This window comes from Megascapheus bottae, chromosome 12 (assembly GCF_031878675.1).
Source record: "Megascapheus bottae isolate mThoBot1 chromosome 12, mThoBot2.hap1, whole genome shotgun sequence".
Taxonomy (NCBI): domain Eukaryota; kingdom Metazoa; phylum Chordata; class Mammalia; order Rodentia; family Geomyidae; genus Megascapheus; species Megascapheus bottae.
Window position 1 is genome coordinate 12,046,708 of NC_143520.1, and position 25,013 is coordinate 12,071,720.

At 42.4% G+C, this 25,013-nt stretch overlaps 1 protein-coding gene across 1 annotated transcript in view; it reads right to left on the reverse strand.

Moving 5' to 3' along the window:
• Positions 1 to 25,013, reverse strand: part of Myo3b (myosin IIIB) — a 222,622-nt gene that overhangs the window by 128,778 nt on the left and 68,831 nt on the right. The window contains exons 16-19 of the mRNA XM_090343066.1: positions 23,624 to 23,735; positions 21,180 to 21,342; positions 19,872 to 19,949; positions 539 to 635 (exon numbers count right to left, since the gene is read on the reverse strand). Coding sequence (XP_090199192.1) covers positions 539 to 635; positions 19,872 to 19,949; positions 21,180 to 21,342; positions 23,624 to 23,735 — 450 coding nt within the window. The remainder of the gene's footprint in view (positions 1 to 538; positions 636 to 19,871; positions 19,950 to 21,179; positions 21,343 to 23,623; positions 23,736 to 25,013) is intronic.

Sequence of the window (25,013 nt, forward strand, 5' to 3'; positions counted from 1 at the left end):
GCAAACCCTACTCTACCCAAACACAAAGTTGTGAGAAGACAGGAAATTGTAGTACTCTTTTTTGTGTGCCTTAATTTGGGGTATCCCAGCTTCAAGATTACTGACATTTTAGGTTAGATGATTCCTTGCTATGGAAGACTGTGCTATGTGGTATAGTGACATTAATTGACTTCTATCTACTAGATATCAATAGCTACAATGCTTCTCGCCAACATTGTAAAAACAAAATATGTCTTCAGACATTGCCAATTGTCCTGTGGTAGTGGTGTAGTGAGAGGGGGACTCACCCCAGCTGAGAACTATTGCTTTAATCAAATGAGGCTAAGTATATGTTTTACCATAACAAGAATGCGAAATTGTGTTCATGTTTCCTTGTAGAATAAACACTCACCCACAACTAACGAATGACATGTGAATCCAAAGAATCTGATGGAAACGCTTTCTGTTGTTGAAGTCACATACGATAGAAACAGCAAGAGCCCATAGGATAAAGAAGTGCTCAAATTTACAGCAAGAGACTTCTACAGACAAGACTCACCGATTTTTCTCAGTGCTAGCAAGGCAGCTGCTTGAAGTGTCTTTGTGGCCATTGTTAGGCTTTGCCATTGAATGACTTTTCTGGTCAGTCTTCAGAACTAAAAAAAAAAAAGAACAACTTAGAAGTGTAAGGTAAGGTCAGAAGCAGACAGGGTTATGTTCTATTGCCTGATTCGGTTCTGTGGCCTTCTTCTAAGGCATGGCAATAAAACTAGCCTGCTCTGGAACTCCAGATCTTGCTCAATGCTTAGTCTGAGACAGAAAACTGAATAAAATAACTCAAGCTTATAGAAAAACAAGCTCTTTCTCTCTGGTGATAGGACAAATAGCAAGCAGTTACTGGAGGTCCCTAAGTGAGCAAGTTGGAGAAGAAACATCATGCAATGACAGCACCATGCTAGACAGAAGACCAGTTTCTGGTCCTGTTGGTGCAGGCAGTAGCTAGTTGTCATCATGTCGATAGAAGTAACCCATTTCCACATTGTTATTGAGAGCAGTTTATCACCAATGAGGACAGCAAATAGTTATTCCTTCCTACGGCCACGGCAGCCACAATTAATCAATTGTGGCCTTCTTTTTTCCCACTGAGGCCTAAGCTTCAAATTCCCCTGTAAAACCATACTCATTGTGGTTCTCAAATTGTGGACCCTAACTCGTAGCACCCAGTATCATCTGGAAATTTGTTAGAAGAACAAATTCTAGAGACTCACCCTAACTTATTTGTAATGACTTAATTATGAAATGTTCCCATAGAAGACTCATGTATTACAAAGTCAGTCCCAGCTGGTGGCACTATTTTCAGAAGTTCTGGGCACTTTCAAAGGTAGGATCTAGCTGGAAGAATTAGATCCAAGGGGTGGGTCCTTGTAGGTATAGTATTTCTGGCTGTTCCTCTATTACTCTCTGCTTCCTGTCCATCAAGAAGTGAAGACCCGCCTCCACCATGCACTCCTGCTGCCACAGGTCCTGACCAAGTACACTGGGAACAAATGACCCCAGACCAGACCCTCTGAAACCATAAGCCAAAAAGAAACCTTTCCTCCTGGAAGGTGTTTGTATGAGGTATTTTGGTCACTGTGAAGTAAAATACTGTTGCATCAGCAACCCTAGGGGAGGGATTGGCAATCTGTGCTTTTCACAAGCTCTCCAGGGGACCCTGATCCATGTTGAAGTGTGAGAGACACTGCTTCCAGATCAGTGACTTTTAATCTTGGCAGTGCATTAGCATCATCCAGGAAGGTCTGAAATATGTCGAAACCCAGCCCCTAGAGATTCTTGAAATTGAACTTGGAGTCGGGGCTGACAAGTTAAAAGCTCCCCAGATCATTTTAATGAGTGGCCAGGGCTGTGAGCCACAGTTGAAGTAATCACTACTTATCACTTGGGTTAGGAATGGCAATCTACACCTATGTCTGTATTTTGTATCTAGATTATGGAGAACTTTTAAGGAGTCAAACCAAAATATAAGCAATAAAGGTCATCTATAAATTTGGAAATTGTGGGTATATTATGGGGGACACATAAAGTATAAGAAGTTGATGTTATAAGGATTTTTACATGTAACATGGTAGAGAACATAGGACAACAAATAAAGCCAAGTGCTAGTATGGGCAGAAAATTTACTGAGACCCTTTCTTATCCACAGATAGGCATAATGGCTTATACCTATCACACTAAGCTACCTGGGAGACAAAGAAGACCATAGTGCCAGATCACACAGAGTGGAGAAGACTAGGAGATGCATTCTCCAGGTAGGGAATTCAGATACAGTGCATGGGATCCCAGCAATGTCAGGAAGCCTAACAACAGGCAGATCGTGGCTCATGCACTGGCCTGAACTGGAAGTAGAACCCTATCCTAAAAGTAAGAAAGGAAAAACAGTTACACCAGCCTATCAAGTTCAAGCCCTGAATTCAAACCCTCAGAAGCCTCTTAAAAATGTGAGTGAGTGTGTGTGTGTGTGTGTGTGTGTGTGTGTGTGTGTGTGCATGTGTGCATGTGTGCTTTTGTGTGTATGCATATATACGAATTTTCTTATATTGTTTGTTCTGGGTAAAGTGTGGCCTAATTTTAGAATGCAATTTGGTTAAACATCAATATCTTAATTTAGAAAACATCTAATGAGGTTATTAGTTGGGGATAAAACCTATTACTTACTATTATTATTATTGCTACAAATACCAAAAGGACAAAAATTTAAATGAAACATTATTACTATTGCACAAAAAACATTATAACCAGTGAAAACATTGAAAAATGTAGAAGTCAAGAAATAGAGCCACAGCCTTTATGAATTTCATTACTGATTCCCCCTGTACCCTTCACCATTTCTTGATAGACAAACTCCTCTCTGGCTGGAGTGCCTCTAACTCCTCTTAAAAAATTCTGTGGCTTAAGCCCACTTGTCATGGTATGATAAGAACCATAAAAGCAAGAATTGACATTAAATGAAAAAGAAGAGTGCAGTCATATTCGATTTCCTTATTAACAGGAAAATCTCTACAGCTATCTTTTAACCTTGTTTTTAGGCACAATTCAACTTCACCAAAAGCTACTGGTGATCAAAGCTCAGATGGTGCCGCCCTTTGGACACTGAGATGGAAGGCTTTTGTCTACACCTAATTGAACAATAACACTTCAATAGCTCACAAAAGTACATTTGGGTGTAGAGCTCTCTGGTGACAGTGCCATGTCCTGACCAGAAATAGAGGCAGCAGTTGCATCTTCACATGGAATGTGGCAAATGCCTCCAGTAATTCTGCCTGAGTTTCTGAGGAGAAAATATACAGAATTTCTGTGCATGTAATTGAGGGGAAAACTTATTTCATGTTTCTTATTCATTTACACTTCAGTCATCAAAGTATTGATTTTTAAGAGTTATTTGAAGTATAGAAACCAAACAGAAAACTTACAGAATATTCCTAATAAAGCTTTGATGAAGTCAACACCTCCATCCCCCAGCTTTTCTTAAAGAGCAGAGAGAGAAATTTGGGTCAAAGTTAAGGTGATAACATAAATAAGTTAATGCTTATCAATTCATGGAGCTCAAAGCAGGATCCACAACTGTCTAGGACCTAAGTTTCCTGGAAGCTACAATCACTTACATCACTCTGACAAATTAATCACCAAACAAGAAGCTTGGAGGCAGGCAGATGTGGAAAAAAGCAAGGAAGGAAGGTAAGGCGGAAGGAATAGAGGGAGAGAGGGAGGGAGAGAGGGAAGGAGGAGAAAATGGAGAGAGAGAAAAGAAAGGGAAGGTTACTCATCTTTGGTGAATGAGTCAGGTTTAAGGAATTTGCTGTGAAATGACTGACAAAGGCTGGAAATATTCATAAAATTCCCAAGCCAGGGAACGTGCAGATGGCAACAGAGGCCTTTCCAGAAATGGACATCAGGCAGGTTTCTTGTTTAATGAAGTAAAGCACTCCTGGGAGTAGAGTTCTCTGGAGGAGTTGAGCCCTTCCATAATCTCATTGAGCTTGATTAGCCAGTTGTACTTCCCAGAGAAGCTGAGCTGGGTCTTCGTTAAGATAGTGTGAGATGGGCATAGGGGAATTGAAAGGCAGACTGAGTGGTGGCTAGAATTTGATGTAACCAAAGAATCTATATTAATGTAGGAAATAATGTGAGAACTCAAAATAGTATAAAAAAATCTTGACCACTTATTTATACACAATGGAATTCTATGCTGCCATCAGAAAGAATGACATCACCCCATTTGTAAGGAAATGGAAAGACTTGGAAAAAAATTAGTAAGTGAAGCAAGCCAGACCCAAAGGAACATAGGCTCAATGGTTTCCCTCATTTGTAATAATTAGTACACATCTAGGACTCTCCTAGCAGAGGATTACAATAGCTCAAAACCGAGATACATAAGGTCATATAGGATGAGACTAAATGAAAGGATCTCCAGGATATGAAAACAAGAGTTTTATCTTGTGTGATTGTTGTTCCTAATGTACTATGTTATTTCTCTTCTCTTTTTTTGTCCTTTGTTAATCTCAAATTGTTACTGTATCTGACTATGTTACCTGGTATATTGTATATAGGTTTATTTATTTGACATAGAAAAGGGAAGGGGGCAAACAAGATGATTGGGAGGGTTGGGGGAGTGAAATGGGGGACAAAAACATGAGAAGGGGTATCAATGTGTGAGAAGTAATGCATCTACTATCTGGTGAATGCAACTGTAATCCCTCTTTACATTACAATTTAAAAAAAATCTTGACCACTCAAAACTACCTGACACCAACATGGCAGACAGTGGTGACCACAGCCCTTTGCTTCATTATAATGGCACCTCCACACCATTAGCCTTGCACAAATTGCTATCATGTCTTATACCTGATGCCATGATATATTCTGAAAACAAATAGGTCATGAAAAGGATTACAGGGGCCATGAGTTTGGCCTAGTAGTAGAGTGCTTTCCTAACATACATGAAGACCTGGGTTCAATTCCTCAGTACCATATACATAGAAAACGCTGAAGTGGTGCTGTGGCTCAAGTGGTAGAGCACTTAGAGCACTAGCCTTGAGAAAGCCCAATGACAGTGTCCAGGCCCTGAGTTCAAGCTCCAGGATTGGCAAAAAAAAAAAACCCCAAAAAACAAAAAAATGGATTGCAAAGGAGAGGTAAACCTTATTTCAGAACAATCTTAACCCATTCCTGGAATTTCTCATCTTTCCCATGCCTTAACTCACCAATAACTTTCCCTCCATGGAAGTTTCCTCATAAAACACTGTCCAAAGCTGGGTGCTGATGCCTCACACCTGTAAGAAGCTACTCAGGAGGCTGAGATCCAAGGGTCACAGTTCAAAGCCAGCCTGGGCAAGAAAGTCCATGAGACTCTTATCTCCAATTAACCACCAGAAAACCAGAAGAGGCTCTGTGGCTCAAGGGGTAGGGTGGTAGCCTTGAACTGAAGAACTCAGAGACAGCACCTAGGCCCAGAGTTCAAGTCCCATGTCCAGAAAAACAAACAAACAAACAAACAAACATTGTCCAACATCCCTTCTCTTGAGAAGCCCACACAGCTCTTAACTATGTACTTTCAACCTGTACCAAAACTTCCTCCCAATTCCTTACTTTATCTCATCTCTTCATTCTTTCTCTGGTGGTGATAAGACCTGAGAAGAACAGGTCAAGTCTCAGTTTTTCCACCCATGGAAACTTCGCAGCCCATAAGGGCCGCAATACACAATGACTTGACTATTTGGAAATAAGTTAGGAAAGCATTTGACTGTTAGGACACAAAAGAGGAAACCCTTATGATAGGAGTTACAAACTCAAATGGCTTTGAGCAACCCAGTAAACATATTCATACCCAGGAGCTGGTGGCTCATGCCAGCCAGGCAGTAAAGACCATGAGACTCTTATCATCAACTAGCCACCAGAAAACTCAAAGTAGGGCTATGGTTTAACGGGGTAGAGAGCTAGCCTTGAGCAAAAGAGCTCAGGCATAGCACCCAGGCCCTGAGTATGTATATACATATAATTTGTGTGTGTGTGTGTGTGTGTGTGTGTGTGTGTGTGTGTATTCGTGTGTGTGATGTAATTCTAACAAGGGGACTTTGTAGGAGAATGAGGGAAAAGGGAAAGGATGAATAATTTTGAAATGTGGTATAACTATGTATGAAGACAGCATAGGATATCTCAGTGAAAGCTGTCAGTCAATGGGATTGGTACAGCAGAGAAGAACACAATGGACAGGTTTTTCTGAACACAAGATAATACGCGCACATATGGAATACCATAGTGAAAACTCTTGGTACAATTATAACTAAAGAAAGAAAGTGAGAGGCCCTGAGTTCAAGCTCTAATATTGGCAAGAAAATACAGACAGAAAGAAGGAAAGAGAGAGAGAGAGAGAGAGAGAGAGAGAGAGAGAGAGAGAGAGAGAGAGACAGAGACAGAGACAGAGACAGAGACAGAGACAGAGACAGAGGAAAAGAAAGAGGAGAGAGAAAGAAAAGGAGGAAAAGAGAGAGAGAGGAAGAAAATAGAAGGATGAAATCTGTTGAACTTGACTTAAGAAAGGAATTGGGAAGAGAAACAGGGGCAGGGGGAGGCAGGTTAAGTTGACCAGTTTACACTGTTGACAGGTATGAAAATGCCAAGAGGAAGCCCTTCTTGTTCAGCTGCTTGGGGAGAGATCAGGGAGGTGGGATTACTGGGGTTTGCGGTGAACTGGATAAAGCTGTCTCTGCTTAGACACTTGTGTGCAGGCACTAGAAGAGGGTTGTGGAGCCATTGTCTTTCTGGATCTCAGTAAAACCAGCCTTACCATCACCTTGATGTTTTATTTCTTGTCTTCAGAACCGTGAGGGAATAAATTTCTCTGCTTTGAAGTGAGAAAGTTCATGGTAATGTGTTCCTGTCCATCCTAGGACAGGAGGTGGTATGACAGGTGCCAAGGATAGGAATTATTAGAGGAAAAATATGAAATAGGCACTTCCACTTGATTCAGAGGGGTAGGGGAGGAAATGAGGAAGAAGAGTTAAAGAAAGGTGCATCATGTTCACCTAATGAACATAACATGTGGATTGTCCTTTTCCACTCACTGTCCTGACGCCTTTATGGAAACTCCAAGGTGGGCCCCACTGTTCACCCCTATCTAAAACTGTGGAAATTAAGGCAAAGGGAGAGGAAATGGTTTTCCCAGTTTCACACAGCTGGACAGTGGCAGAGCTAGGATTTCAACACAAGCAATTTTACTCTAAAGTATAAATTCTAAAATGCTATATGGTAGAGTTCCATTTAAACATGTTTAAAGACTAATCTATATCCACTCTCCCTCCCTTCCTTTCTCCATTTTCCTCCCCTTTCCTTTATAGGAGCCAGATGCCATGGGGAGAATGAGGCAAGAGGATCAAGAATTTGAGACCAGTCTCCTACACCTTGCTTCGTGTTGGTAGCTCACCCCTGTAATCCTAGCTACTCAGGAGGTAGAGATCTGAGAGTCAAGATTCAAAGCCAGCCTGGGCAGGAAAGTCCATGAGACCCTTATCTCCAAATTATCTCTCAAAAAGCCAGAAATGGAGCTGTGCTCAAATAGTATAAGACCAAGAAAAAAGGCCAAGTATAGCACCCAGGCTTCCTGAGTTCAAGCTCTAGTACCAGCACGCATGCATGCATGCAGGTGCACACACACACAGACACAGACACACACAGACACACACAGACACACACACACACCAAAATAGCAAACCTGCCTATGTTTCTTGGGATTTGGTTTTCATTTTCCTGAGGCTCTCAAGATCTCATAGAAGCCCCATATGGCAGTGCACATCTGTAATCCCAGCTTCGAAGAGGCTGAAGGGGAGGACTGTGAGTACAGCCTGTGAGTTCTAGTCTATCCCAGTTTAATGTACTTAGACCCTGTCTTCAAAACAAAAACACTACAAAAAATAGCTGGACATGATGGCTTATGCCCGTAATTCCAGCTAGCCAGGAGGCAGAGGTCGGGAAGGTCATTGTTCAAGACTAGCTAGGGAGAAAAGTCAGTAAGACCCTAGCTATCTGGATGAAAAAGTCAGCACAATAGAGTATGCCTGCCATCCCAGAGCTGTAGGGGCATAGCAGGAGGATCACGCATGGTCTGAGGCCAACATGAAACCCTACCTGAAAAGGCAAATAATAACAATAAGAATAATTATAAATAAAAAAGAGCTGGGCATTGGGGGCTTACATCTATAATCCTAGCTACTCAGGAGGCTGAGATCTGAGGAGTGTGGTTCAAAGCCAGTCCAGGCAGGAAAGTCCCCATAAGACTCTTATCCCCAATTAACCACTCAAAAAGCTGAATGTAGTGTTGTGGCTTGAGAGGTGGAGCACTATCCTTGAGTCCAGAGAGGCTTAGGGATAGTACCCAGGCCCTGTGTTTAAGACTCACAACCAACAACAACAACAAATAAAAGTCTGGAATCACAGATCAAGTGGTAAAGCTCTTGTCTAGCAAGCTTAAGGCCCTGATCATCAGGTCAAAACAAAACTGTTCCCATAGATCAATGGCTGAGGATGGAGTCTCATTCTGGCCTGGCCTGGCCTGGCCTTGGGTTTGGAAACCCACCCAGACCATGGTCCCCACAACTGTCTTGGCAGCTTTCTTACCTTTGGTAAACTTTCTAAGCTGTGTGAACTCCCCTGCTTTCCTACTGGTCCTGGAAAAAATAATGTGCCTCTGTACCTGGCAGAGAAGGAGCCCACAGATGAGAGGCAGACACCCAGCCTTCCCTCCTGACCAGGGCTGGCTGTTTTCATGGGAGTCAGAGTGGTTTCTGGCTGGACTGACAGCTGTTACACAGCCATCCTATCAGAACACAACTAGGCCAACTTGTGGGAGGTCCAGACACATAAAAGCCTTGGAAAGCAGCAGTGAAGGGGAAGTGACCCTTTCCTTATAGAACAAGATCTCACCAACATGCGTCTTTCCTTTTCCATTTCCAAACACCATGTCAAACTCCTGGCTTCCATTTCCAAGCCACAAAACAAGTGTTATCATTTCAGGCCAATCAGAGCATTTCCTACAGAGCATTTCTCTAGCACTTGATTCCAGCTATTGCACCAGTGAAACTGACAGAATTCAAAGAAAGTCTTGCCTGATAATTGCTTTACCTAACTTGGAAGCTAAGGAAGTAGGTTTCTCCCTTACCAGAGAAATCAGTTGCTACTCAGTGCTGGAATTGTTGTCTGAAGTCCCTTCCTCGTGAGCATTTAGGGACTGTCACTCATCCGCATCAGATTTCTTTTCCAAGTTCCACCTTGCCTGCTTGCAAAAAGGGACCGCAGGCAGCCTCACTGCAGGTGCTCTCGTGGCTGAGTTCTTATCAGTCTTGTGCCCCTTGCAAGCCTAGCACAGGAGAAACCCCTGGTTTCCCAGGAGGCTGTACTAGTTTCTCTTTTTCTGGTACTGAGGCTTGAACTTAGGGCCTCCTCATTCTTGCCCTACATTTTCAATCACAGTGGGCACTTCAGTCTGGTATTTTGCTGGTTCATTGGAGACAGTCTGTTGCTTGGACAGACATTTTTGCTTGGACTGGCTTTGAACTGCTATCCTCTGGATCTCAGCCTTCTGAGTAGCTAGGATTATAGGCATAAGACATTGGTGTCTGGGTAAGAGATCCCATCTTATCGAGGAAAATAGTGTGTGTGTGTGTGTGTGTGTGTGTGTGTGTGGTGCTGGGGATCAAAGCCATGGAAGTCCTCATACATGAAACACATGCTCTACTACTAAGCTATGTCCCTAGACGTTAGGTCATTCTTGCTCAAAGAGTTCTGTTTTCCTACCCAGAAAAGTAATTTTCTTTAAAAAAAAAAAAAAAGATAGAACTTGAAACTTTTTATAGTCCCCTGATTTACAATCATCAAGATGTGGGGGGGAAAAACACTAATGTCCTTCAGCTGGTAAATGAAAAAGATGGTGATCTAGCCATACTCCGGAACTCTGCTCAATAATGAAAAGGAATGAGCTGCTGCCGAACATGGCAAGGCAGGTGAGTCTCAAAAGCACTACGCTGCTGGGCCCGGTGGCTCATCCCTGCAAGGCCAGCTATTCAGGAGGCTCGATCTGAGGACTGTGGTTTAAAGATAGCTGGAGCAGGAAAGTTCCAGACACCATAGTATTCCATTCATAGAACATTCTGGAAAACCAATCAGTAAGAGAACCAAGAGAAAGCTTTCTGGAAGTGCTCTTGTTCTTTCTGGGTGTAGAATTGGTCCTGTCTTATCATATGGAAAGTTCACTGTATAGAAAATTATACCTGATTAATACAAGTTTACTATACTTTGAGATCATAGGAAAGAGTTCTTTTTCAAGCGGCACTTTCTGGACATGGACCAGGACATGAAGACTGAACCTGCTGCTCAGCCACCGAAAGGAAAGAGCAGGAGGGGAGAGCCCGCTGCTGGCCCTTCACAGCCATCTGCATCCTTGACTATAGCCAGTTTTGACACTAAGCACTTGGCTCAAAGTCTGTGAAATTAGCAGGCTCGGGTTGCTTGTGTGTCTCAACCATCACAACTTTATTGACAAGAATAGTTACCAGCTGTCACCCTTGCCTCCGCCTCTGTACCAAGCCATTCAGACTTCATGGCCACAGCAAATCAAACCAGGATCCTGCTATGGTTTGTCATGTTTAGGTTTAAACTCCTGGCCAAATGGTTGTCACTCAGCTGTTAGGCTGCCAGTCACCTGTCACTGTGGGTTAAATGTGATAGGCACACAGTATTTTTCCAACTCCAGACAGCTCCAGGATCTTCAAATCCCCAACTCTGTGGAGAGGGGGTAAGAAGGAGACTTGCTTTCTTGCAGATTAAGTTTAAAAGGACCTTAAGTCACAGGAGGGTGGGGGGCAGTAGCAGACCACATAAGTGTTAGCATTTACAACCTTAAAGTTCCTTTAAAAAATTGACCTACATAAATCAATCAAGCTCTCAGTATGACAAACACAAGGGCCAAAAATAACCACTAAAAATCTTTTACCTGTTACTGTTAGAGTCTCTTTTTTTTTTTCCCTGTCAGAGAAGCAGGACATGAGTTAAGACTTGGAAACTTCTCTTTTTTATTTCAATAAAAATTTTATCGTAACTATATTTGAGACTTGACAGGTTCCATTTTTCTCTGAAAGAGAATCTGTTTCAGCTTTTTGAAGTTCCAGCGTTATGATATACATCATAGAAAAGTATTTCACAGGAAGTGGCGCTGTGGCTCAAGTGAGAGTGCTAGCCTTGAGCTGAAGAGCTCAGGGACAGTGCCCAGACCCAGAGTTCAAGCCCCATGATTGACCAAAAAAATAAAAAAAGAAGAAGACTTACCTCACCCCACATCAGCCCAACTCCCACAATTAGGAGGGGTAGGCACAGGAGTTGCTAAGAGGGAACAATTATTGATTGCCTTCCATATGCTAGAAACTGAGCAGAAGACTTGGAATATATTATTATTTTACAGCAATTCTAAAAGAAGGTAGGCCTTCATCACACCCACATTACAGCTGCAGAAACTAAGACTGAGAAATCAAATTGTTTTCCCCAAACTCTAAACTTTCCCCTAAACTCTCCAAACTTTGTGGCACATGGTGGGCTGGCTGTTTGGCCTGAACTCCACAGGCTTCTAGTGTATACTAATTCTTTCCACAGCTCAGGCTGGCACCTGTCTCCCTGGGTCATGCCCAAGATGGAAAGCACAGTGTGCCTCGAAGAGCACTGTGCACAGGGGCTGCAAACCCAGAACCCAGAACATGGAAAAGAAACTTCGTGCTTCTATTTTCTTCTGTTCAGGTGGAAAACCTGCCTTTCTATTCAAGTCTTTTGACTGAAAATACAAACAAGTAGGATCATTCCTGTCACTGAATTTAATTTTTCCCTCTGTTCCTTTACTATCATGTGGTTACAGCCTAAAAACTTAATGAAAGCAATCATATCTTACCATAAACATGAATAAAATGAAAAGTCCCAGCAGACAAGCAAGTTGAGGGTGCACTGATTACATAAAGTTGCTTGGTTCCATGCTCAGTTGGGTAAGTTGGGCGCTGTCTCTGTAGCCAGTTTCTGGAATCAGTTCCCCCAGGGTGGCTTTACACTAAACTGGCATGGGGCTTCTTCTAAAATGTAACCTTGAGTCCCACAGAAGGCAACTGCTGCACCCAAATTCCAGTAAGCAAATGTCCATGCTGTGTCAGTGGCAGCAGGCACAAGTGAGGACCAGACTGAGGGTCACCTTTCTGACTGGATATCAGATCAGTAGTAAGCACCAACCTTCTGGCTTGCATCAGCCTAACATGGGCAATAATTCTATTCCACAACAAAAGACCTCCTCTGCATTCTAAACCAAGCCACGACAAGAATTGTATTGTTTGTACCAAGGATTGGCAGAGCTTATTTCTTGACAGATGCCTTAAAGGTCAATAAACATGATTCTGTAAGATGTATTTTAAAGGTACATTTTGCTGAAGAGGAGCAACTCCTAACTTGGGGCTCACAAATTAACTGGCAGCAGGATAAAGGCTACACATCCCCCCAACCTCCATTTTGTACCTAGGACTTCCCCTGAGCCATCCTATCTCACAGTCACTTTGCAATGGTCTTGGAAGCAGACTACCTGCCAGGTAAGGACAATGCACTACAACAAGTTTCCACCTGACCAGTCCTGACACAATGGGCTGTCAGACCACTTCTGATGTCCCCTCTGGCCATTCCTGCCAGTGTAACTTGGTACTATTTTAACTATGCACACCTTTTCTTCCCATCCCCAATTCTCCCTATTTAAGATGGACTGAAATGTTGTCTTCCGAGGGCATGCCCATGCCATTAATAATTCTCCTTTCTGTGTCTTTCACCGTGCGTCTCTATTTGCTGCACAGGGATCTGACCTGACTTGGGGAGCTTCTGGAACCTGGCCTGGAGCCTAAAACTCCAGTTTCATCTTAGAGGTAGAATCACAAATAGAGACTCTAAACGTGAGAGAGACCCTCCATGCTCCTTTTTCATCAGTGCTGTATTTGCTTGCATCCCCTACCCCCAGTTTGGCTTGTGAGCAACAATCTATCATACATAGTTCTGTCAGAAAAAAAAATAATATTGTCATTGTTCACCTATAGGAAGGATGACTTACAGCAATGTATATCTTTGTGTTTGATAGACTTCCATCCTATGCATTGTTCTAGATTTTATAAAACTCCTTTCTGATGAGGACTGCCAGAAAATAATTTGGTTCATTTGAATAGTATTTTCTGAGGGAAAGCATATTTTAGAGCCCTCTCTATTATATTTGGAGAATTTAAACCCTCAAATTAAACCTTTTTTTTTTTTTTTTTTTGCTAGTCCTGAGCTTGAGCTCAGGACCTGAGCACTGTCCTTAGACTTTCTCAAGGCTAGAGCTCTACCACTTGAGCCTCAGCACTACTTCTGGCTTTTTTCCTATGTATGTGGTACCAAGGAATCGAAACCAGGTCTTCATGCCTGCTAGGCTAGCACTCTACTACTAAGCCAAACTCCCTGCCCTCAAATTAAATATTATTAAAGTGTTTAGCAAATAGCAGCTGAATAATGACCAAGTGGAATATTCTAATTTTTTAAAAGCTACCCTGAACACTTAGAGATATTTCTGGAAATATCTGGAACAATTCCAGAAAATTTATGGAAATTCCAGAAAACTATTGCTACCACCTATTTAGGCAATGATAACCTCCCATGGATGCTAAAGGAAACAAGTGAAAGTGCTCTGCTACTGAGCCACATCTCAGCCCTTTCTAAATTTTCTTTTGAGATAAGGTCTCCATATGTTGCTCAGGCTGGCCTCATACATATGATCTCCTGTCCCCAGAATAGCTGGAATTACAGGCTTGAACCACTACTTCAAGTTAGAGAAGGCTAAAGAAAGCCTTACCTTGAGAGTTCAAAGATTTAGGCAGTTTCAAAAGCTAAAAAAAAAAAATGTGACTTTGTTACAAGGAAAGGTCAGCCTGTCTATGAGTGATACTTGTTTCTCCTTGAGGAAGCAGTATGTAAACTAACACTTGTTTTGGATGGCGCAGCCCAGGCACACTCGTTTAAATGCTTGGTTATGGGTTAAGGGGACCCCTGGCCTTAGCATCACCACTGGTATCCAAAAAGCACTCTCCACAAAGGGCAGCAAAGGAAAAATGACCATTCTTTAGTTGTAGCTATTGTTATCTTCTGATGGAATCTGTGTTGTTAGAAGGCCAAGTCAGGGGAAGTATGCAGCAAATAAAAGCAGTGAGAAACAAGTTTCCACAGCACTGAGGCGAGCTATGCTTTAAACCATGGGCTCTTGCAAGCTCCTCCTGGGAGATTTTCTAATTCCAAATTCCAGCCACTAGGGCTGTCAACCTACGCAGGGCAATTCAACAGAGAGGCCTACCACTTACTTGGCTGTCTTTAGAAAACAGACCCTGAATTAGACAATCATTTTAAAGATATAAAACACTTATCAAGGAAAGAGACCTAGATCTCTTGAAAACAATTCCCTGTAGGTTATTTTAATAGTCTTCAGTGAGGAATATATGTACTTTAGTGTAATAAATATAGTTAGGTTCATCTTATTAAACTCAAGCTAATAAAATAATAGGTTAGTAATAATAAATAGAATAAATACTCTGTCAATTTTTACTTAGAATACCGTCAGTGGTTTGTGCCTATTATCCTAGATATTCAAGAGGCTGAAACCTGGAAGACTGAGAGTTGAAGCAATCCCTGGCTGAAAAGTCCATTAGACTCAAATCCAATTAACCAGCAAAAAGTCAGGCTGGAGACATAGCTCAAACAGTAGAGCAATAGACCTGAGCAAGAAAGTGAAGACCACTTGAGGCCTAGAGTTCAAGTCCTGGTAAAGAATATCTCATCTAGCCTAACACTGGTGGCTCGTGACAGCCTTCTGAAGGCTGAGATCTGAGGATCATGGTTCAAAGCCAGCCCAGGCAGAAAAGTCCCTGTGAGACTCCTATCTCCAATTAACTACTCAAAAACTGGAAGAGGCACTGTGGCTCAAGTGGTAGAGCACAAAGAGGCCCAGGGACAGCACCCAAGTTCTCAGTTCAAGACCCATAACCAAATATCACATCTACATGAACACATTAATATGTGTGGTAACAGATCTTAAATGCTCTGGCATTTACAGGAATGCTTTCCTAAGGAGAAAATGCATTATCAGAATTAGCCAATAAAGAAAGAGGAAAACTTCTCCCCAAGTTGGCATTCAGGGTTGTTACCCAGCCTCAAGAACCTGGGAGCTTAAGAGCCTCCCTCTCCCAAGCTCACAAAGGCCCTTTATTGCCTGGAAGGCTCTCCACAGAGGAAATGAATTCTGGGCCCGAGGTCTATTTTCTCTTGCAGCATCTAAACACTGCCTGGGCCCACAGAGATCTCAGCCCACCAGCCCATGCATTTGAAAGGCAGCTGTTTATTTTGGAAATGCAAATGGGACCTACCTCAGAGACTGACAGGCCAGAAGTGACCCACTGAAAAAGGGAAGACCTCCCTCCCACTCCTAATCACAGCCATTTCACCCCACCCCAGGAATCCCACAATTAGATAGCAGGCTGATCTCAGGACTAGCCAGCCAGTGGGGGAGATCACCCTGCACCCAGTTTCAAGTATAGAGGAAGTCATTTATAAAAGGCCTGGGAGTCTTTGAAAAAGTGACTCCTCTTCTGAGGGTGCTGGGGGAAAGCCAGGGAGCGGAGACACAAGTCCTACCAGTGTCCATCAGAGGAGAAAGCTGGGAAGGTTAATGCTGACTTTGATCTCTGTCAAGGCATACCAGCAAGAATTAATTTACATTTCAGATGAAAAAGGTTGACAGCTCGGGAAGGCAGCTTGTTGCTGGTGTGTGAGTGTGCTGGAATAGATCGGGAATTCGGAGGGGGAGTTCTGAGGAAGTTGAAGGGCTAAACCCCGTGCGGCTGCTTTTACTGGGAAAGAGATGAAAGAAAAACAAATTTCAATATGCACTGCTCAGCAGCATCTTGTAGGCCAAATGCTTCCTAAATTTCAAGGCCTACTCTTTTAAAAATACATAATAGAAGCTGGGTTCTGCTGGCTCGTGCCCATAATCCTAGCTACTCAGGAGGCTGCCATCCAAGGATCATGGTCAGGAAAATCCGAGACACTGACTTCAAAATAAACATGGCATTTATCTGTTTTATTGTTATTCTTAGTGTACTATGTGAAGTTATTTCTTTTCTCTTTTTTTCCCCTTATGGTTTATCATGTGGTTAGCATACCTGACATTGTTACCTGGTATATTGTGTATATGTTTATCTGTTTATTTGAAATAGGAAATGGAAGGGGGAAACAAGATCATTGAGAGGCAGTGGGGGAGAAGAAAAGTGGGAGAAAAACATGGGAAGGGTTATCAGTGTTCAAGAAATAATGTACCTACTATCAGACGAATGCAACTGTAACTGTCCATACATCACCCTGACAATAAAATACAATTTTTTAAAAAGCCATAAGTGGCTTGAGCTGTAGCTCAAGTGGCTCAGGGGGTAGAGTCCTGAGCAAGAAAACTCAGGTACAACACTCAGGAAGGCCCTGAATTTAAACTCCAGGACTGGCATAATAATAATAACAACAACAGCAACAACATAACTGGCAACACCATTAACAAATAAAGAAGATGATGATCCATGGGCTAGGTATAAAACTCTGACTACAATCCGCAGAAAGTAAATTTCAAATAAAATGATTTGTCACAAAAATCAGCAATTAGAGGGAAGTGGGGCTGAAGTGCTCAGGGAAAACGCCCAACCCCAGAGTTCAAACCCCATGACCCCCCCCACACACACAAAAGGATTTCGTAGACAAAAAAATCAGCAATTAGAGATGAACCTCAGAAACTGTTCCAAGATACTCCCAAGCCTCTTTAGCAGGTTTCCAAAGTGAAAAGACAGCTGGATCGGCAGGCTTGCTCTGCTCTGCTAAGCAATGTCTTTGTGGGAAGAGGAGCTTGCCATGAGAATGTGCCCTGGGAAAAATCACAGGCCTAACCCTTACTGCCATGTTCCTTCTTGTCTGCTTTTGCCTTGACAGCCTCATTGAGCAGGAGTGGCATTGGAGCTACCTTCATGTCTGCCTAAGCCCTCCATAGTTGGTTAGTATAAGATTCTCAATGGATGGGAATATTGCCATTGTGCTTGCAAAGCTCAAAAATTAAAAAGGCACCTGAAAAACCACACTCTGCCTCCAGAGCCACTGGACAGAATTCCAGCTCCGTGAGTTCTGTGGTTACCACCTGATAGGTGTTGCATTGGTAGTGGTCCTGAGACTGTGCTGGTCAGGGGAGTCTGATGTAGTAGTGCTTGCAAGGCAGGAACAGTCCTCAAGAGTGGACTTTTCCATAAGGAAAGCTCGATAGGTGGTTTTTATGCACTAGATTCATTGGATCAGTGATGTACTGAAGTTTTCTTTTAAAACATGTGTTAGAGAGGATACCGGGAAATGAAAAGACATCCCATGCTCATGGGTAGGGAGAACCAATATAGTGAAAATAGCCATACTACGAAAAGTGATATACAAATTCAATGCAATCCCCATCAAAATCCCAAAGACATTCTTTACTGAAATAGAAGATACAATCCAAAGGTTTGTATGGAACAAGAAAAGACCTAGAATAGCCAAAACAATATCAGGCAAAAAGAGCAATGCTCGTGGTATTACAATACCAGACTTCAAACTCTACTATAGAGCCATTACAACAAAAACAGCATGGTATTGGCACAAAAATAGACCAGAAGACCAGTGGAACAGAATAGAAGATCCAAAAATAGAAATACAAACCTATAGTCAACTTGTATTTGACAAAGGAGCCAAAGATATACAATGGAACAAACACACCTATTCAATTGTTGGTGCTGGCAAAACCAGGCAGCCACATGCAGAAAACTAAAAATTGACCCTAGCCTTTCATCATGCACAAGCATTAACTCAAAGTGGATCAAAGACCTCAATGTCAGACCAGAAACTGTGAAACTGCTACACAATAGAGTTGGAGAGACACTGGAACTCATAGACACAGGCCAAAGATTCCTGAACAGAATCCCAGGGTCACAACAGATTGGAGAGAGACTCGATAAATGGGACTACCTACAAATAAAAGGTTTCTGCACAGATAAAAGCATAGCCACAAAAGTAGAGACAGCCAACCAACTGGGAAAAGATATTTACCAATAATACATCAGACAAATGCTTAATATCCAGTATCTACAGGGAACTCAAGAAACTAATCCCCCCCCCAAACCCAATAAACCATTTACTAAATGGGCAAGGGAACTAAAGAGAGACTTATCAAAAGAAGAGGTTAAAATGGCAGAAAAGCATATGAGAAAATGTTCATCATTCATGATGATAAAGGAAATGCAAATAAAAACAATCCTAAGATACCACGTTACCCCAACAAGAATGGCGAAGATCTTGAACTCAGACAATGACAGTTGCTGGCAGGGTTGTGGAGAAAAAGGAACCCTACTGCACTGCTGGTGGGATTGTAAGCTAGTTCAGCCACTCTGAAAAGCAGTGTGGAGGTTTCTTAAAAAACTGAAAATTGACCTTCCCTACGATCCCGCCATACCACTTCTGGGCATCTACCCTGAACATCATGATCCAGGATATGATAAGGACACCTGCTCAGCTATGTTCATCTCTGAACTATTCATAATAGCCAGGTGATGGAAACAATCCAGATGCCCTACTGCAGATGAATGGATACAGAAAATGTGTATATATATATATATATATATATATATACATACACACACACACACACACACACATACACACACACACAATGGAATTCTACATAGCCAACAGACAAGATAAAATAATGGCATTTGCAGGGAAGCGAAGGAATCTAGAGCGAATCATGTTGAGTGAGACAAGTCAAGACCAAAGGAACAAAAGGCACATGGTATCTTAATATGTGGCTATTAGATCCAAACAGTACAAGAGCAAGGACTCAATATTTGCGTACCCAATGCTATGGACATGGTTCTGGAAATATAAACACAACTACATAGACCTAAAAATTTATGACTGTATAGACATAATATTTTATTACATAGATTAATATGTATATATGACAGCCTAATTTTAATTATGTTCTAAAATCTAAGTGCCAGTGATTGTATATAGAGATTCCCTTCTTGAATACTTGTTTGTGAAATGCATCATTTGAAATATGATGTAAAAATCAATGTTAATAAATTCTTTAATAAAAAAGTATGTTAGGCTTAGAGTCAGATTGCAAGACCTTTTCATGAGACAAACATCTCGTGTGTGTGTGTGTGTGTGTGTGTGTGTGTGTGTGTGTGTGTGTGTTACTAACGATTGAACTCATGGCCTTAGCTTTTTTGCTCAAGGTGGTTGCTCTACCACTAGAATCACATCTCCATTTCTAGCATTTTGCTAGTTAGTTGGAAAGAAAAGTCTCTTAGATTTGTCCCCCTGGGCTGGCATTCAACCTCAGTCTTCAGATCTCAGCTTCCCAAGTTACTAAGATTACAAGCAAGAGCCATGCACATCCTGCTAATCAGAGACTCTTTTAACGAGCGCTCTCATTTTGTAGATGAGGACAAGGGACTTGTCCTGTTGGAAGGATGCAAAGTGCCTGTGCATGACGAGTTACTTCCGATGTTTCCTCTTCTCTAAGTGAAAGACTGCCCACTTGGAGCTTCCTTGGCCCAGAATAGTCCACTGCAAATGGGTCCTGCAAACACAAGGAATAACTCTAGACCTTCTTCAGGGCTCCTGAATTCTTAGCCTTTCCAAGCTCATTTGAAGTGAATCATAGAATATTTTCCAATAGACACTGCTTTAATTACCTGTATGGATGCAAACAGACTTGCTCCTTCTGTTGCTTATTTCCTTAAATTTCCTGCGAGCATCATATCCTCTCCAGGCTGGAAATACAAAAAGCCATGTGCTAGGAATAACATTAATTTAAGAATGTGCCAGAGAATTGATATAAGCTGTTCCCCTTCAAGGTACATTACCCTCTCCTCCTCATTCTTGCTTTTCTCACTGAGCAAAAGAAGATGAGCTGCAGGAGCCATGTTAGGGCAGGGGAGCCCTCAGCACTTGAGCTGCTTCTAAGCAGTGAAGTTTCCAGAATACCCTGAATTCCACGTGTGAATGACCCCAGACCCTGACCGCAGGTGAGTTGGCACCCTATCATCCCAACCCATAAAAGAAACCCTGTATTCAGAACCTGGGGTTGTAATAGGGGTAGGGGATGGGCTTTGGAGGAATGGCAAAAGGCACAGAACAGCCTTATCTCTTGGATATGTTTTATTTGGGAGAGCAACAAAAACATAAATGTTTGTGAGGCATCCAGGAAAATAGGGAGGCCCACTACTAGCATTTATTGAGGGTGATGTCTGTGCCAAGAAATTACTCATAGGAAAGAGGCTTCAATGGAAGAGGAAAGCAAAGAAAATCAGCAGAGACAGGGACAGAGATGGTGTGAGGGTGACCTTCAGATATTTCCATCCAGAGATGAGCTGCTGTCTTGTATACCCACTTCTATACACTCTAAGCTGCTGGGTCACTTACAGAGGTCCAGAGAGGGGCACTGTGGTTGGGGATTATGAGCATGAGAAGGAACTTACCACTATGCTCAAGGTCTAGTTCCTTACCATTGCTGGTGCTCAGTTCAGAGCACACCTGCGGCTTGAGATTACACAACACAGACACAGATGTGCACAGAGGCACTGACTCTCCTGGGCATGGGAGAACCTAGGAATCTGTTTGCTTGATTTGTAGGTCCACCTGGGCTGGGGAAGCTTCCTGGAGATGCTGAATGAGGTCGTGAGGTGTTCACTAGCACAGTCAACGGGGAAATGGAGCAAGTGTCTCTGTCACTTGAATTTAATGTGTTCTAATGACTTGTATGCTTTTCTCTGTGGTCAAGGACCACAGGGGCTTTTCGTGGCTATATCTCCAGCATCTAGGATGAGACCAGTCTTGAAGCAACATTTATAGAGACAAGGAAGGAGGCATGGAAGAAGATAGAAAAGAGGGGGGAAAGAGAGAGTCAAGAAAACAGCCACTGAGGACAATAGGTGAGTGACCCCAGGACTTACTGAAATGCCAGGACTTAGGGTAATGTTTATGAGAGGTGGGTTATTTACCTGACTGGATAGTAATGGCGCCCTTTTGCCTCTTCTCTCTGATTCGTTTGTATCTCCTGGCTCCAAGCCACCCCTTGGTGTATGCTTGCAGTACCACCACTCTGCCTATGACTTCTCGTAGGAGCAAGTTTAATTGCTCAATGTGGTAATATTTAAGAAAAACCTGGAAAGGAAACACTAATTGTATCATGACAAATGAATCCATTGCAGTATATTCTGTTTTATTTGCACTTGAGTTTGAACTCAAGAGTTTCATTCTTATCTGGTACTTCATCCAGGACCCCAGTCTGGAATTTTGTTGGTTAATTGGAGATGAGAGTCTCACAGACTTTTCTACCTAGGCTGGCTTTGAATTGTGATCCTCTGGAATTCATCTTCCTTGGAATCCGGGATTGCAGCACGAGCCCCTGAGCCCAGTATATTCTATTCTTTTTCCTTTTCTTTTCTTTTTCTCTTTTTGTCCATTGTGGGACTTGAACTCTGGGCCTGGTCATTGTTCCTGAGCTCTTCAGCTCAAGGCTACTGCCCTGCCACTTGAGCCACAGCACCACTTCTGGTTTTCTGGCGGTTAATTGGAGATCAGAGTCTCACGGACTCTCCTGCCTTGGGTGGCTTTGAACCATGAACCTCATATCTCAGCCTCTTGAGTAGCTAGGATTACAGGCCTGAGCCACCGTGCCCAGCTAGTATTTTCTATTCTTGATGTAAGTATTAAAGCCATGATCTGAACTGAGTTTTTGGTGATTTGATGTATAGCTGTATTTGTGACTGCAAGGGGGCAAATAATCCCCTTCTTCAGTTGAGCCAATCCTTGATTACTGACGTCAACAGATAAGGAAGGATACAGAGCAGGCAATCCAGATGCTCTCCAGACCTGCCTCATGTCTGCCAGGAAGGTGTTCTTTCTAGAACAGAGCTCCGGCTCTATTCTCATGACCCTACACAGCCTGGTCCCCAAAGCCCAAGATAGGAGCTCTAACCAGCCATCGAGCCAAGGCCAGCTGAGGAGTCCAGAAAGAGAAGGACCTGTATGACCACAATGATTTAACTCTAGTGAGGAACATCAGGGCTTCAGGATACACCCACCCAGGTCCTGGTATTGTAAGGAGATTCAGCATGGACCATAAAACCTGAGATTCTGTAGGGACATGATGTTTTTCCCAAATGAAAGCTATGCATGCTCAATCTAATCATCAGGATATGCAACAAAGCACACATGAATCTGAGGGGGGAAACAGAGCAAAACTCTAAAGAAAGAGCATCACTGGCATTAATTTGATTTGTATATTTACATGTGTGCTGGAATATGAAGTAGTTAAAAGGGGACATTTGAAGTGAGCTTAAAAAGTCTCATTCTAAAGCTGGATATGTTCATGCTTGTAATTCCAGTTATATAGGAGGCAGAGATCTGGAGGATTGCGATCAAAGCCCAACATGGGCAAAAGTGGAAGACTTAGCCTGAAACATAAAAGTAAAAAGGCTCAAGTGGAAGAGTGCCTGCCTAGCAAGTTCAAGGTCAAGAGTTTAAGCATCAGTGCTACCAGGTACAGACAAATCCATGAAATTCTTACCTCAAATCAAGCAGCAAAAAGCTATGTGATTCAAGAGGCAGAGAGCCTTCCTAACAAGTATGAAGCCCTGAGTTTAAACTTCTGGACCACCAAAAACCAAACAAATAAATCCTATTCTAGAAATATTAAATGACTTTCAAATTACAAACAGCAGTCAAATCGCCTCCTCTGGCCCATAATATAAGATACTTGGTTCCTGACTCAAGACTAGCAAATTATATTTACATTTGGGTCTTGCCTTCTGAGCTCCACCACTTACAAAGTCTGTTTTATTTCTCATTTTTGTTTGTTTGGTTTTGTTTTGGTTGGTTGTGTGGCTTGAATTCAGGGTTTGGGTGGGTGCTGTCCCTGACCTTTTATATTTTATTTTATTGTTGGGATAATGTATAGAGGGATTACAGTTACATTCATCAGGTAATGGGTGCATTACTTCTCGAACCTTGATACCCTTTGTCATATTTTTGTCCCCTTCTCTTCCCCCACCCCCTCCCAATCATCTTGTTTCCCCCCTTCCCTTCCCTAATCAAATAAGCAAATAAACTTGTATATACAATACACTAGGTAACAAAGTCAGATACAGTAACCACATGAGATGAACCATATGTGGGGGAAAAAAGAGAAAAGAAATAACAATCACAAACCTTTTAAACTTGAGGCTAGCACTTTACCACTTTAAGCCACCATGCCCCTTCCAGTTTTCTGGTGATTAATTGGAAATAATAGTCTTAAGGACTTTCCTGCTTGGAACCAGGATCCACAGATCTCAGTCTCAACCAGAGCCTGGCCCACAAAGTCTGTTTTACTAGTGATGTCAGTGACAAGAGATAACACACACAGGACAGCACCACAAGTGATAATAAAGAAAAAAACTACCTTTGTTTTTCCCAGTACCCAATGATTTAATCTGGACTTTTCCAAGATAGCGACACAGCTCTCTTTGTTGGCAGGAGGTGTTTGATGTGCTCTGAATGCCAAGTAATAATATCTACAAAATAAAAGAGTAAAAATAAAGGCAATATTTCTAGTCCATTTGAATTAATATAGTAAAAATGCTCAGGACACACTAGCCCATCTATTTTTAACAGTAAAAATTTCTTGAACCCCACAAACAGCATGTTAGGTAATAAGACACAATTTGTACTGATCTGCTTTCATGTTTTTTGCAACGGGTATTTTCCTTTGAATGTTGTGCTGTTCATTCATATTCAATACATACTCAGTGTCTTTTTCATGCAAAAATCAAAACATACAATCCTTTTTGAAAGCTGACATTTTGACAGCCCTGATAGTGAACATCATAATTTTAAAAGGTAGTATTAATATAAAGATAATTTAAAATCCCATTGTACATATTTTGACTCTGCTTTAAAAGTAGCATCTGAAGCAATTTGTAGCCAGTGTGACACCATGATTCTCGCTGTGCTGAATTCTATGCCATAACCAAGAAGTAGGCCTAATCCTTTTTTTTCTCTTCCAGTCCAGAGGTTGAACTCTGGGCCTGGATACTGTCCCTGAGCTTATTTGTTCAAAGCTAGTTTTCTAACACTTGAGCCACAGCACCACATCTGTCTTTTTCTGAGTAGCTTATTTGGAGATAAAAGTTTCAGCTCAGTGCCGTGGGTCACACCTGTAATCCTAGCTACTCAGGAAGCTGAGATCTGAGGATAGTGGTTCAAAGCCAGCCTGGGCACTAAAAAGTCTATAAAACTCTTATCTCCAATTAATTACCAAAAAACCGAAGTGGCACTGGCTCAAGGGGTAGGGAAGTAGCCTTGAGCTGAAGAGCTCAGGAACATCATCCAAGCCCAGAGTTCAAGTCCCACAACCCACCAAAAAAAAAAAAAAGATTTCATGGCCTTTTCTGTCCAGATAGGCTGGCTTCAGCCACAAGCACCCAGTGATAGGCGTATTTCTATGCAGTGGAACACCATGGTGAGTGGAGGAGAGCCAGGAGCCCGGAAATACAGGAGACACAAAGCATGGTGGGATGGTGCCTGACTTAGCCTGAGCCCAAACAGTGTCAGGATCAGGGGCAGAGTCACAGGAAATTCAAGAGTCTCCCAAGTTCAAGGCACAGGACCCCCAGGTCCACTAACCTGTTGTCCAAGTCCCTCCCCCGCCTCTAGGAACTCAGGCATGCCCATGGCCTGGGAGGCAGGACTTCGCTTTCCTCCACCATAACGACAAGACAGTGCCACTTAAGCTCAGTTCCCTATCCACCACGTGGCCAAGATGGTGCCAGCATCCCCATTTCACCATCTAC